Source organism: Stenella coeruleoalba (assembly GCF_951394435.1).
Source record: "Stenella coeruleoalba genome assembly, chromosome: 14".
Taxonomy (NCBI): Eukaryota; Metazoa; Chordata; class Mammalia; order Artiodactyla; family Delphinidae; genus Stenella; species Stenella coeruleoalba.
The window spans coordinates 55,592,898-55,606,272 of NC_137160.1; the positions used below are offsets into that span (position 1 = coordinate 55,592,898).

General features: G+C 39.2%; 1 protein-coding gene across 14 annotated transcripts in view; it reads right to left on the reverse strand.

Moving 5' to 3' along the window:
* DLGAP1 (DLG associated protein 1) overlaps positions 1-13,375 on the reverse strand; it is a gene marked incomplete at both ends in the record, with an annotated part of 968,578 nt that overhangs the window by 168,320 nt on the left and 786,883 nt on the right. For all 14 annotated transcript variants that reach the window (XM_079943254.1, XM_079943265.1, XM_079943263.1 and 11 more), the window contains one exon: positions 5,350-5,527. In XM_079943254.1, the coding sequence (XP_079799380.1) occupies positions 5,350-5,527 (178 nt within the window). The remainder of the gene's footprint in view (positions 1-5,349; positions 5,528-13,375) is intronic.

Genomic DNA, 13,375 nt, shown 5'->3' on the forward strand with positions numbered 1-13,375 from the left:
CTTATCTTCACCAGCCTACTAGTGTATATGAACATCTTTTCCTATATTTATTGGACTTGGTACTTTTTTCCCTTTTGATTTGCTATTTCATAAGCTTTGCCCCAAATTCTTTTAGGTTGTTTATCTTTTCATACTAATTGGTAGAAACACTTTAGGCAACTGGAACATTAAGTTTTTTTCTTGATGTGTTTAAATATTCCCCCGTCAATTTTAACTTTAAGATGTCTTCTGCTACACAGAAATATTTGAATTTTAGTTAGATTAGATGTCTATCTTTTATTTTATGTTTTCTATAATTCTTATTTTATTAAAAGTTATAATTCTCACCATAATATCGTACACATATTCCCCTAATTTAAAATTTTTTGTCACGTTGTGTTAGTGCTCAGATTTTAAATTCATTTGGATTTATTTTCTATATGGAAAGAAGGAGTAGTTTAATGCTCTTTCTATGATATCATGAGCAATTCGCTTGAATTCTCTGAGCCTCATTTTCCTAATCTTTAAAATGCGTATAATAATACCTACCTCATAGGGATGCTTTCAGGATAAAAAATGAAATATACAAGTGCACATTTCAAGGCACATGGTAGGCATTCGATAAATACTAGATATTATTTTGTGAGATAGCGTAGTGGGGAGAATGAGGTAAGTTACTCTAATTCTCTAAGACTGAGTTTGATAAATTAAAAAAATGATCTTTCTTATAGTTGCTATGAAATTAATGAGATAATATGCAAAGCTTATAGCTTATATCAGGTAAGCAATACTTGGTAACTATTCTGTTATTCTCATTTTCATAATTACTACTACTGTTATTGGCATTATTATTGCCACCCATACCCCAATTCCAGGAGACATTGGAGAAACTTGCCAGTTAGGAGTCAGGACACCTGGGTTTTCTAGGTCCAGTCACTGACTAGCTGGGTGCTGACAGATGCTTAATTTATTTGAGTTTCCATTTCTTTATATATATAAAGTGAAGGGATGATCTAGGTCAAAAAGCACAGCTAAACTGCTGGTATTACCACCGAGCACAATAACTGCCTATTACATTTGTGTTTTAAAAATGATGTGGGACCTCCCTGGTGGTGCAATGGTTAAGAGTCTGCCTGCCAATGCAGGGGACATGGGTTCGATCCCTGGTCCGGGAGTTGCCGTGAAGCAACTAAGCCCATGCGCCACAACTACTGAGCCTGCGCTCTAGAGCCCACAAACCACAACTACTGAAGTCCGCGTACCCTGTGGCCCATGTGCTGCAACTACTGAGCCCACGTGCTGCAACTATTGAAGCCTGCTCTCCTAGAGCACGTGCTCCTCAACAAGAAAAGCCACCACGATGAGAAGCCTGCGCACCGCAACGAAGAGTAGCCCCTGCTCGCTGCAACTAGAGAAAGCCCACGCACAGCAACAAACACCCAACATGGCCAAAAAACTATTAAAAAATAAATAAAGATAATGGAGTCCCTCTTCAGAAAAAATTAAAAAATGTTGTGGAAACTCAACACGTTACTGGACAAAATATGTCTGTGGGCTTCTAGTTTACAATTCCAGATGAAGATATTTGAGGTTTGGACTTGAAATAAATTGAGATGTAAATTAAACTAATTTGGAAATGACAGTTATTATACCAAATATATTTTAAAATGTGACTTTCTATAATTCTTTCTTCTCAAGTCTTACTTTAAAAGCCCCTGTTTTATTAGATGTATATATAGTAAAAAAATATAGAAAGGTTATAAACATATAAAAAGGGGTTCAGTTTTTCTCTATCATCCAAGCACAGTCTGTTTTTAAGAATGTTTCATTTCTGTTAAGGTATGAATGGCAGAAACAATTTAGTTATTCTAGACCAATTTCTTGGCTTTCAACATTTTACTTTGATGTTTCTAGGAGCCTTTGATGAATAATATATCAATAATATATCAGGTTTTAAGGAGGAATAGATATAATGTACTTCAATTCTATACTACTAGAGCTGCTGCTAAAGATCTATAAGAGAGAATATATCCGACATCACAAAAACCAACTACTTTTTGAAAAACCTAGAGTATGTATGGTAGGATTGCTTTGAAGAAGAAACCATTCCCTTTGAATAATGACAATGTTGGGACTGCGATAGAAAGTTTGAAATTATCCTTCACGATAGTCTATTACTTGAAAACTGAATATGGAACTAGAAAAATGGTGTGTCATTAGGAATCCATTTAGGATGGCTCTGCCTTCTGTATTTTACTTAAGGCGAAATGATCACGCCACTGAATTGCAGACTTGACCCACCCCTGGATCAAGGCCCATATATGCCTCTTCAGTGATTTGTTGATACTTTACTAAGTTGTCACCAGGAAGTGACACTGTCTCAAGGAAGGTCAGATCTACAGAGTAGGGACTAAAAGCAGGCAGCTGTGTAGATGCATGTCCTGATGGGGAAGTGACCTGCTCTCCTGGTTTAACCATGTAAAATTATGAAAGCAGTAAGTGTGTATAAACATTTTCCAACGAAATATTCTAAACCCACTGAAGTATTCTGCAGGTATGACACCTGGGATTTGTAGACTATTTTGCAATTCTGGAAGGCTATGTGAGCATGAGCCTGTCCAGAATAAAGATAAGCTTAAAGACGTTTTAAATATTATATTGTTTACTGTGAAAAAAGTAAGAACAAGGCAAGTCCAAATTTCACCAAATGAGGCGCCAACTATTTACCTAAGAGTTGGGATAGTGGGTATCACTGGACAGCAGTACCTAGCACAAATAGGTATGCATGCTCTTGGAGGTTACATTTATTTATTCATTCATTCATTCATTTTTGCATGCTGCTCTGTGCGGCATGGGGGATCTTAGTTCCCTGAACAGGGATTGAACCCTGGGCCCTGGCAGTGGAAGTGCAGAGTCCTAACCACTGGACTGCCAGGGAATTCCCTTTGGAGATTACTTTAAAGTAAGGAAATGTACAGTCGGCAAATCCTGGAATCCAGTATGTCAGCTTTCCCTGACTCCTGCCCTACCCTGCTTTCGGAGCCTTGCTGTGGTCCCTGCCTTTGCTTTACAAGAATTCATTTAGAGCAGGGAGCTCTATTTTGATGGTAGGGCTAAAATGAGAGCAGTGGTCCTATTTCGGGGTCTCACTCCGACAGATCAGAGATGCTTCAGTGCTTAGTCTATCACCACCACCAGCATTACCACCTTCACCATCACCACTACCACCACCATTACCACCAACTCTACCACCACCATCATTATCACCTCACCACCATCTCCACCACTATCCTCACCACTACCACCAGCAGCAGCAGCAGGAGTAGTAATGCTCACCTTGATGATCACAGTGTCTTTCAAACTGGCTTCTCTGCCTCTAGCCTCTTTCTCATCCTCTCCAATCTTGCCTACATTTTTTTTTGCTAGATTAATTATCCTCCACCAAAGTTCTGATCATATCTTTTGCCTGCTTAAAAGCTGAAGTTTTAATTAATCTTCAGTCAGTTCCATTCCTAATGAATAAAGTCCAGTCCCCTGGGCTCTGCATGGAAGGCCATGTACAAAACATGTCCCCAGGACAAAATTCAGAACAGATTTCCCATTGCTATAAGTATTCTGAGCTCTAACTACACTTGAGAATTCATTATTCCTTGAATACGCTTTAGGCCAGCATTTTCAAAGTTCAGATATATACGACGTTAATAAGTACTATTTATTAATGTATTGCTTTATTAGAATCCCTTGGAATATTTGTGAAAATGCATATTCCTAGACCCTATGCCTAGAAGCTCCCTCTTTAGAATCCTGGGTACTGAACACCTTTTACTCATTCAATGTGGGATCCTGGTGACAATTTTTTGACCATAAAGAAAGTCCCATTTAACTTCTGGTTACTTATATATCTTACAATGTGTTTATAAGAACTAATATTATGAAAATATGAAGCAGTTGGCACAGTGCCTGACCCAGTAAAGGTGGCTCTTATGGTTAATTCTTGCCCTACCTACCTCAGAGTGTTTTTTTTAAATTAATTAATTAATTAATTTTTAGCAGCATTGGGTCTTCGTTGCTGCGCGTGGGCTTCTCATTGTGGTGGCTTCTCTTGTTGCAGAGCACGGGCTCCAGGTGCGAGGACTTAAGTAGTTGTGGCTCGCTGGCTTCAGGAGCTGAGGCACGTGGGCTCAGTAGTTGTGGCTCGCTGGCTTCAGGAGTTGTGGCATGTGGGCTCAGTAGTTGTGGCTTGTGGACTCTAGAGCACAGGTTCAGTAGTTGTGGCGTATGAGCTTAGTTGCTTCACAGCATGTGGGATCTTCCTGGACCAGGGATCGAACCTCTGTCCCCTGCATTGGCAGGCGGATTCTTAACCACTGTGTCTCCAGGGAAGCCCATACCTCAGAGTTTTTTGTTCAAGTAAACAACGTTTGTTATTTACAGCACTTTTACGTTTTTTGTATGCTCTCCGTTAGACTGTAAACTTGGGGAGCAGGGATTAGGCATTATTCACCATTGACTGGCAAAATCTGGCCCAGTGTTTTGCTCACTGCATATGAGCTGTGTTAATAGTATGGTGCTTAGTTTTAAAAATTGTGATATAAATTAAAATTCAGAGCTCCTAAACATTATTTCAAAAAAATATCGGTTTTTTTTGTCCTCCCAGAGGAAGCCCTGGAGCCACCTCCTGCTCACCTGGTGGCCCCTGAAAGCTGCAGGGTCAGGCCCTCCAGGAGTCCTAGGTTCAACCCTCCCTTGGTCTGGGCAGCCTAACCCTCTCCCACATTCTCTGAGACCATCAGTGAGAGCCATCACGAAACTTTAGCTGAATATTTCGGATGCAACATTAAGTCACCTTTACTGAGTCTTCATCCCTAGTTCTGGGTACCAGTTCTTAGAAGTGGGCTTGTGTCTTATAACCGAGATGCAGTATTCACCTAGGATCCAGTTGGGGTTTAATAGATCGTATCTCATTTCCCATGCCTGGGTCCCTGTCTTGATTACCTGCTTAATACTTTTATGATTTGACACTGCCTTGGTTTTGCCAATGATGTCTACCCTGTCCTTCTATCCTGCAAACATCTTTCCAACCGAAGCCTCATCCAACAACTCCTTAATGACTACTTCGTTGGTGCCACCTGACTGCTAAGGAATTTCCAAGGACTCCCCTGATGTGCTTTAACCATCTGTCAAGGACCCCTCCCCTGCTGGTAGACTGTTGGTACCAGGAGCCCCCTGTGGCCAAACCAGGCCGCATTTAGACCTGACCTCCTGCCAGACCCATCAGCATCATTCTGGGGGGTGTCAGCCTCCTCACGTCATGCCCTCTTGTTTTCCACCAACCCTGGTACAGTTCACAGATGCAGCCACAGGGCTCACCTGGCTGATGGTGCTCATGGCTCGCATGTAGCTCTCATTCCTGGAGCGGAACTTTGGTGATGTGAGCAGGCCCGCAGGGTCAAGGCTGTCTAGGCTTCGGTTGATGGAGACCTCACTGACCGCCCTCAAGTAACTGTGACTCCGGATCTGGAGTTTGGGGGAGTGCTCATTGGAGATCCTGAAAGAGAACAACGAAAAGTGTGGGTTTAGTCCTGTTCTAACACGCAGGCGGTAATAAGATAGGGTAGGACTGTGATCGACGTGGCACCCTACACACAGGGGCAAATACTAGAGATGCCCTCCCATGGTTGCTAAACTCCCCCGTGGGGGTCTAGGAAAGAAAACGTTTGATGGGAAATCATTGAGATCTGATGACATCAGAGAGCAATTATAATTTTTTCAGCCCAGGAAATAATTTCCTCAATCATATTTTCCAAGGCAGCCTGGGAAGGAGAGTAGAGTTGCTACTGCCCTGCCCCGGACTTCTGCCCTGTGTAATTTGCAAGCTTTTCCTTTGTACCCAATTCTCTTCTGTGCCATCTTTCTGTTTTTGGACTTTCTAGTAACAGCAAGTGGTTATATATCTATAACTGTATCAATCTTTCTATCATCTATTTATCTAATCTTGATCTCATTTAGTTGAGATATAACTTAGTGATCAAAACTTAAATTTTAGACGTTAAATATGTGCGCATATCTAAATCTTGATATCCAAAGACAAATCTTTGCAACTTTATACTCTTCAGATTTTTTCCAAGATGCATTTTTTATTTTATTTTTTACGAACACATATTTCTTTATTAAGTCAATATTTTTGCAAAATGAAAAAAGCCTTAGCATACAATATCTTTATACTTAAGGTAATAAATCTGGTTATTAAATGTATTCATATTTGATATATTAAATTCAGAACTATTCAACTGTTAATAAATTTCCCAATATATTTTATTTATTTATTTATTTATTTTTGCTATTTGACATTAGTCCTTTTGAAAAAAATTTTATTGGAGTATAGTTGATTTATAATGTTGTGTCCCAGATGCATTTTAAAATTATAAAAGTAGAAATTGCTCCTTGCAAAAAGCCAAGCTATCCGCAGGTGCTCAAAGCAGAAAGTGGGTCTCCACTCTTATTCCTGCTCCAGAATTCCACTCCCCTGAAAGAACTACCCAGAGCAGCTCAGTGTATGTCCTTCCTTACCCTTTCTATACACGTACAGACAATTATTTTTTTAGTAATTAAAAAAAATTTTTACTGAAATATAGTTGATTTACAATGTTATGTTAGGTTCAGGTGTGCAGCAAAGTGATTCAGTTATACATATATATCTATTCTTTTTCATATTATTTTCTATTATATGTTATTACAAGATATTGATTACAGTTCCCTGTGCTATACAATAGGTCCTTGTGGTTTATCTACTTTATGTATAGTAGTTTGTATGTTTTAATCCCAAACTCCTCATTTATCCCCCTCCCCCCTTTCCCCTTTGGTAACCACAAGTTTGTTTTCTATGTCTGTGTTTATTACTAATTTTTTTTTTTTTTTTTGCTGTACGCGGGCCTCTCACTGTTGTGGCCTCTCCCGTTGTGGAGCACAGGCTCCGGACGCACAGGCTCAGCGGCCATGGCTCACGGGCCCAGCCGCGCCGCGGCATGTGGGATCTTCCCGGACTGGGGCACGAACCTGTGTCCCCTGCATCAGCAGGCGGACTCTCAACCACTGCGCCACCAGGGAAGCCCTATTACTAATTTTTAAAGTTTGTTTTCACGTGGGATTCAGGACGATTTTTCTTTCATTATTAAATTAAAAAATTTTTTGCTGTAACATTGCTTGCAATTAAAAATTAAAGTTGATAAGGAGATAGATGTAGGCCCAATATAGCTGCTGTTATTTATCATTATTCTGGAGATCCTAGCTAATGAAATTAGAAAAAATAAAAAAAGAAATACGAATATAAATATTGTGAAGAAAAGGTGAACTTTGAGTATTTACAGATTATACAGTTAATTAGCTGGAAGGTAAAAGAAAATCAACTGAAAAAGTATGAGAACTAATAAGAGTGATCCCCAAATAGTTACATACAGGGTAAAAATTGAGAAATTAATACTTTTTCTATATACTTCCACCACCAAGTAGAAATTTTAATTAAAAAAATCTCATTCAAAATGGCAAAACATTATAAAATAAGTAGAAATTACAAAAAAGAAGTGTACCAGAAATTTTTGAAAAAAGTGATAAAGCTTTATGGAGGGCAGGGTTTCCCTGGTGGAGCAGTGGTCAAGAATCTGCCTGCCAGACGTAGAGAATGGACTTAAGGACATGGGGAGGGGGAAGGGTAAGCTGGGACGAAGTGAGAGAGTGGCATGGACATATATATAATACCAAACGTAAAATAGATAGCTAGTGGGAAGCAGCTGCATAGCACAGGGAGATCAGTTCGGTGCTTTGTCACCACCTAGAGGGGTGGGATAGGGAGGGTGGGAGGGAGATGCAAGAGGGAGGGGATATGGGGAGATATATATATATATATATATATATATATATATATATATATATATATATATATGTATAGCTGATTCACTTTGTTATACAGCAGAAACTAACTATTGTAAAGCAATTATACTCCAATAAAGATGTTAAAAAAGAAAAAGAAAGAAAGAAAAAAAAGAATCCACCTGCCAATACAGGGGACATGGGTTCGAGCCCTGGTCCAGGAAGATCCACATAGAGCGGAGAACTAAGCCCCGTACACCACAACTACTGAGCCTGCGAGCCTAGAGCCCGTGCTCTGCAACAAGAGAAGCCACCGCAGTGAGAAGCCAGTGCACCGCAAGGAAGAGTAGCCCCCGCTCACCGCAGCTGGAGAAAGCCTGAGCGCAGCAATGAAGATCCAACGCAGCCAAAAAAAAAAAAAAAAAAAAAAATGGAGGGCAATAAACAAGTCCTAATAAAAGAGGAAAACAAATTTCCTGGAGGGAAAACTCAATATTGTAAAAAAAAATTAAACTTTCCCTAAATTAATCTATAAATTTTATACTAAAAACTGAGAATTTGATTAACAGCCACTTTTTGCAGCTACACTGAAGGAGGGGACAAATTAGAACAGATCTAGAATGTAACATCAAAAGGAAACCTCTTATGTATTTTACTACCACAAAAGAGAAACTGATTGTTCTAGCAATGTTCCCTTTGGATCCTGTGCCATTATTGAGATTCCCCATGGACCACTTTATAAACGCCCATGTCAAAAATCCCAGCCAAAAAACAAATAAACTGAAGAATAAATTTTCCCTTTGAGATTTCTTCTAGGAAAAGAGAGACTTAGCTGGAAGCATTTATAACCTAAAGTTCACTTTCACATAGAACTTGAGAGGTGACAAATGTGTTTCTTTGGCTATTTTGTAACTGACCCAGAGCAATGATATTGCCAACATAAAAACTGCTGCTCTTCCAAGCGGTTATCAGGGCAGCATTGGGGGTGGCTGTTTTGTAAATGATCTCCATTCAAAAGAAGTGAAAACCCAATGTTTTGAGAAATGAGTGTCTGTCTGCTGGCTGAGATGGAGAAATGAAGCATCATTGAAATAATCATTCACCCTGGCCGCTTGGTATGAAATAAGGCATAATTCCCAAATTCCAAACTGAAAAATCATTCAGAAGAGATTGAATAGTTCCACTTGGTGAGTCATTCCTGATAAAACAATGCATTCTTTAATGATACACTGAATATAAGGAAATGAACTCTTTTATCTTGTCCACTTAGAGAGCAGAGCCCACAGCTGTCAACATAAAGGGTATAGTATGTACATGTGCTCCTGACGCTGAAACAGTCATGAAAGAAATTCCGAAAAAGAATGCAGTGATTATTTTCACCTCAAGAGGAAGTTGATGTGCTAGGAAGGAAAGGAGTGTGCCTATTCAGAAATATTAACTCTCGTGTAAGATTATTTATCAATGTTAGCCTATTTAAATGACATCCATCATTTTTCACTTTCTCCCCAGATTGCTTATGCTAAGTGAACCTCTCATGGCTTATCCCAACTGAACTGAGATTTTGGCTTGGTTGAGCCCCATTCATTATCATGTCCTTTAACTGCACCCAAAGGTGGGATGACGCCCTTAGGTGGCTGTGGAGCAGCTAGACAAACACACTTGGCTAGTGTATCAGTAAGAGCGCCACTGCAAAAAGAGAAAATGCAACAATACTTGGAACACAACATTTAAACAAAATTTTTATTTTATTAAAGTATAGTTTTTTTTAATGTTTTAAAATATTTTAATTTTATTGGAGTATAGTTGATTTACCACAATGGAAAAGAATAGTGATAATAACCTATATGAAGTATAGTTGATTTACAATGTTGTGTTAATTTCTGCTGTACAGCAAAGTGATTCAGTTCCCTCTCTCTCCCTCTCCCTCTCCCTCTCTCTCTCTCTCTCTCTCTCTCTCTCTCTCTCTCTCTATATATATATATATATATAAATTTGTGTGATTATGGTTTATCACAGGATGTTGAATATAGTTCCCTGTACTACACAGTAGGACCTTGTTGTTTATCCATTCTCTATATGATAGTTTGCCTCTGCTAATCCCGAACTTCCAATCCATCTCTCCTCTACCAACCCTCTCCCTTGGGGACCACAAGTCTGTTTTCTCTGTCCGGAACACAACATTTTAAATCAATGTCCCCAAAGAGAAAATGATTAACCCTGTAATATGTCACTAAAATTATAATTCCACAAGATGAATAAGCTCTGGGGAACTAATGTACAGCATGGTAACTAGAGTGAATAATACTGTGTCATGTACTTGAAATTTGCTAGGAGAGTAGAACTTAAGCATTCTCACCACACACACACAAAAGGTGAGGTGATGGAGGTAATAATTAACCTGATTGTGGTAATCATTTCAAAAAACATGCAGTCAAACTATCCATTGTACACTTTAAGTATATACCATTTTGTCAGTTATAATATATACACGTTATAATATATATAAATATATACAAGTTTGTCAGAATGGATAATAAAGCTGAAAAAATATAACTTCAGATGGTTTGAATTTTTTTTCCTCCAGAGAAGGAAATGCTTCATGACTCTGTGACTCTAATGGGAGAATTTCTGGAGGTGATGGACCATCTTCCTGATTGATCTGTATCCTAATTTCTGGGTTTTTTTCTTTTCCCACTTTGCCTTGATTCCGTCTTATAAAAGCATTGAAATGTCAGGTTATTCGATAGGACTCAGAGGAAACATTTTATTGACTCTGGGGTTAATCCAATTGCTCTGTTTTGAAGATGAGAGGATTTTGTCCTTGGTCGTGACTCTGTTATCAATTCGCTCTCACAGGCATTCACGGCTTCAACTGAGAGGCTCTGATTCCTTGGGCCTCAGTGTGGAAAATGGTACTTAGTGGGCGACACTGCTCAGTTACTAGTTTTGGGGGATCTAATGCAAGGTGTTCTTTTGGTCAACCTGCTTTGGTAAAACCGAGCCCAGCGTTCTTCTCAGCAACTTCATGTGTGATGCCTTTATAGTCCTTCTGAAAGTATAAGTGGCATTGAAGTTGCTCACTTTGGCAGCTCTGAACTCTTGAGTTATTTCTACTTTATAATAATAGCTGACATTTATTACCATTTACAAACCACTTAGTTATTATTAATACCAACCTACAGATAAGGAAACCATGGTTTCAAGGAGTTATGTCATGTTCAAGGTAATTGAGACGGAACCTTGGTCTTTCCCTGACTTCTGTATTCTCTTCCCATCTCCTATATCTTGGGCAATCTTGCCTGCACTCACATGGGGGTTCCTATTCCTCTCCCTTGCCCTCAAATATTGTTATTCCCTAAGAATTTACAGTTCTTTATATTCTCATTTTTTCTACATGCTCTCCTTGGACAACCTCATCTGCTCAGTGGCTTCTACTACTAACTTTATCCTGACAACACACAGATCTATTGGTAGCCCATAGCTCTTAACCTTTAAAACTAAACTTCCAATTAACTGTGCATTTCTACCCAGGTGTTCCACAGGTATCAAATACTCATCACAACCCCCAAATGAACATGTTACCTTTTCCAATTTGCTCCTTTTTACTTATTCCACATTGAGATGAATGGCATTGAAATCTATCCTGTCAACCAAACCAAATATCCAGGTGTTTATCCTGTTTCCCTGTTAACTGTCCAAATCCAGTTGATGATCAAATTTTCTCAGCTTTGATTCCTGGTTACACTTACAATTCCTTTCCTCCACGTCTTCCTCACCCTTCTTGCTTCATTACTTCCTTAGTTCAGCCTTCATCTTGATCCTCCCAAACCAGGCTCCCTATGGCCGGTCTTGTCCCCTCCAGTGCATCTCTCTTCTCTTGCTAGTGATTAGGACACTCTCTTGCTTAAAAGTCCTCTGTGAATCCTCTTCATCGGTGGGAGAAAGTCTAAACTCTGTACTTACTTTTCTAGTATCACCTTTTGCTACTTCCTCACATGTTCCATGCATACACTCTCATGCTTCTTTATCTCTGCACATGCTGTTTTTTTGTTTTTTGCTTGGAATACACTTCTTCCTCCACTTTCTGCCCACAGAACGCTTACTTCAACTCATTTATCAGGTCACTAGGTGTTAGAGCACCTGTTGCCGGGAGAATCTGGAATCATGATTCCAGATCACTGAGTCTAATGGGATTTTAGTCAGTTCTCTTTAGAAAGCCTCCTTTGTTCTCCCTGACTAAATAAACTATTTCTCCATCTGTACTCCTGTAGTGTCTTTTATATTTCTGTGCCGCAAACGTTTGCCATTGTTGTAGTTTTTTGTTTACATGTCTGTGTACTCCTTAGATTTTTGAGTTCTTAGAAGGTGGAGTCAGTATTTCATTCATTTTGTTACGCAGTGGTACACTAGCCCTTACATTTTTAAAGTGACTAATGATGACTAACACCTACCTGAGTGCTTCCTTTATGCCAGGCACTGCCCATGAATCACCCCATGAAATCGACGAATGAATACATAAATGAATGAGAGGGGAACTCAGTTGATCACTACTCTAGACGTGAAATAGTTTCCAAAATTTCAAAATTCTCTTACTTATAGCTAAAGACCCTATAAAGGATTTTAAAAAGCTTTATTGCGATAAAATTCATACACCATAAAATTCACCCTTTTAACAGGTACAGTTCAGTGGTCTTTAGTATATTCACAGAGTCGTGCAACCGTAACCACTAATTTTAGAATGTTTTCATTCCCCCTCTCTGTCAACATTCCTGTACCCATTACTAGTCTCTCTCTATTCCTCCTTACTACTGACCCTTGGAAACCACTAATCTACCTCTTGTCTCTGTCTTTGTTCAGGACATTTGATACATATGGAATCATATAATCTGTGGCTTTTTCCCACTGGCTTCTTTCACTTATCATGATGTTTTCAAGGTTCATCCATGTTGTAGCATGTATCAGTACTTCATTCCTTTTTATGGCTGAATAGTATTTCATGGCATGGATTTATACCTTAATTTGTCCATTCATCAGTTGACAGACACTTGGTTTGTTTCCACTTTTTGGCTTTTATGAATTATGCTGATATGAACAGTCATGTTCAAATTTTTGTGTTGGCATAGGTGTTTTCAATTCTCATGACCGTAAAGGTTTATAGGAAAATATTATTCAAGATGACAGAGCAAGAAACTTCACATATGAAGTGGGACTTCTGGAATGACAGAGGAAGGACCTCAGTGAGTCCTATTCTACACAAAAGCAATTGCAGAACTACTGGCAACATCAACCATTACAGAACTCTGGAAATTGAACTCAGAGAACAAACTGAAAATTATTTATACAAGAAAAAGTACTGAATGTAGTCACCCCCATTCCCATGCTCCTCAGCTCCTTGGCATAGCAGCCACACACCACAGAAGCCTCAAAACCAACAGAGGGGATGCACCTCATGGAGCTCGGTTGAAAGCATCATCTTCAGTGCATGGTGATGTTTTGACTGGTCTCTCACCTCCCTGGAAAAGCCCCATCC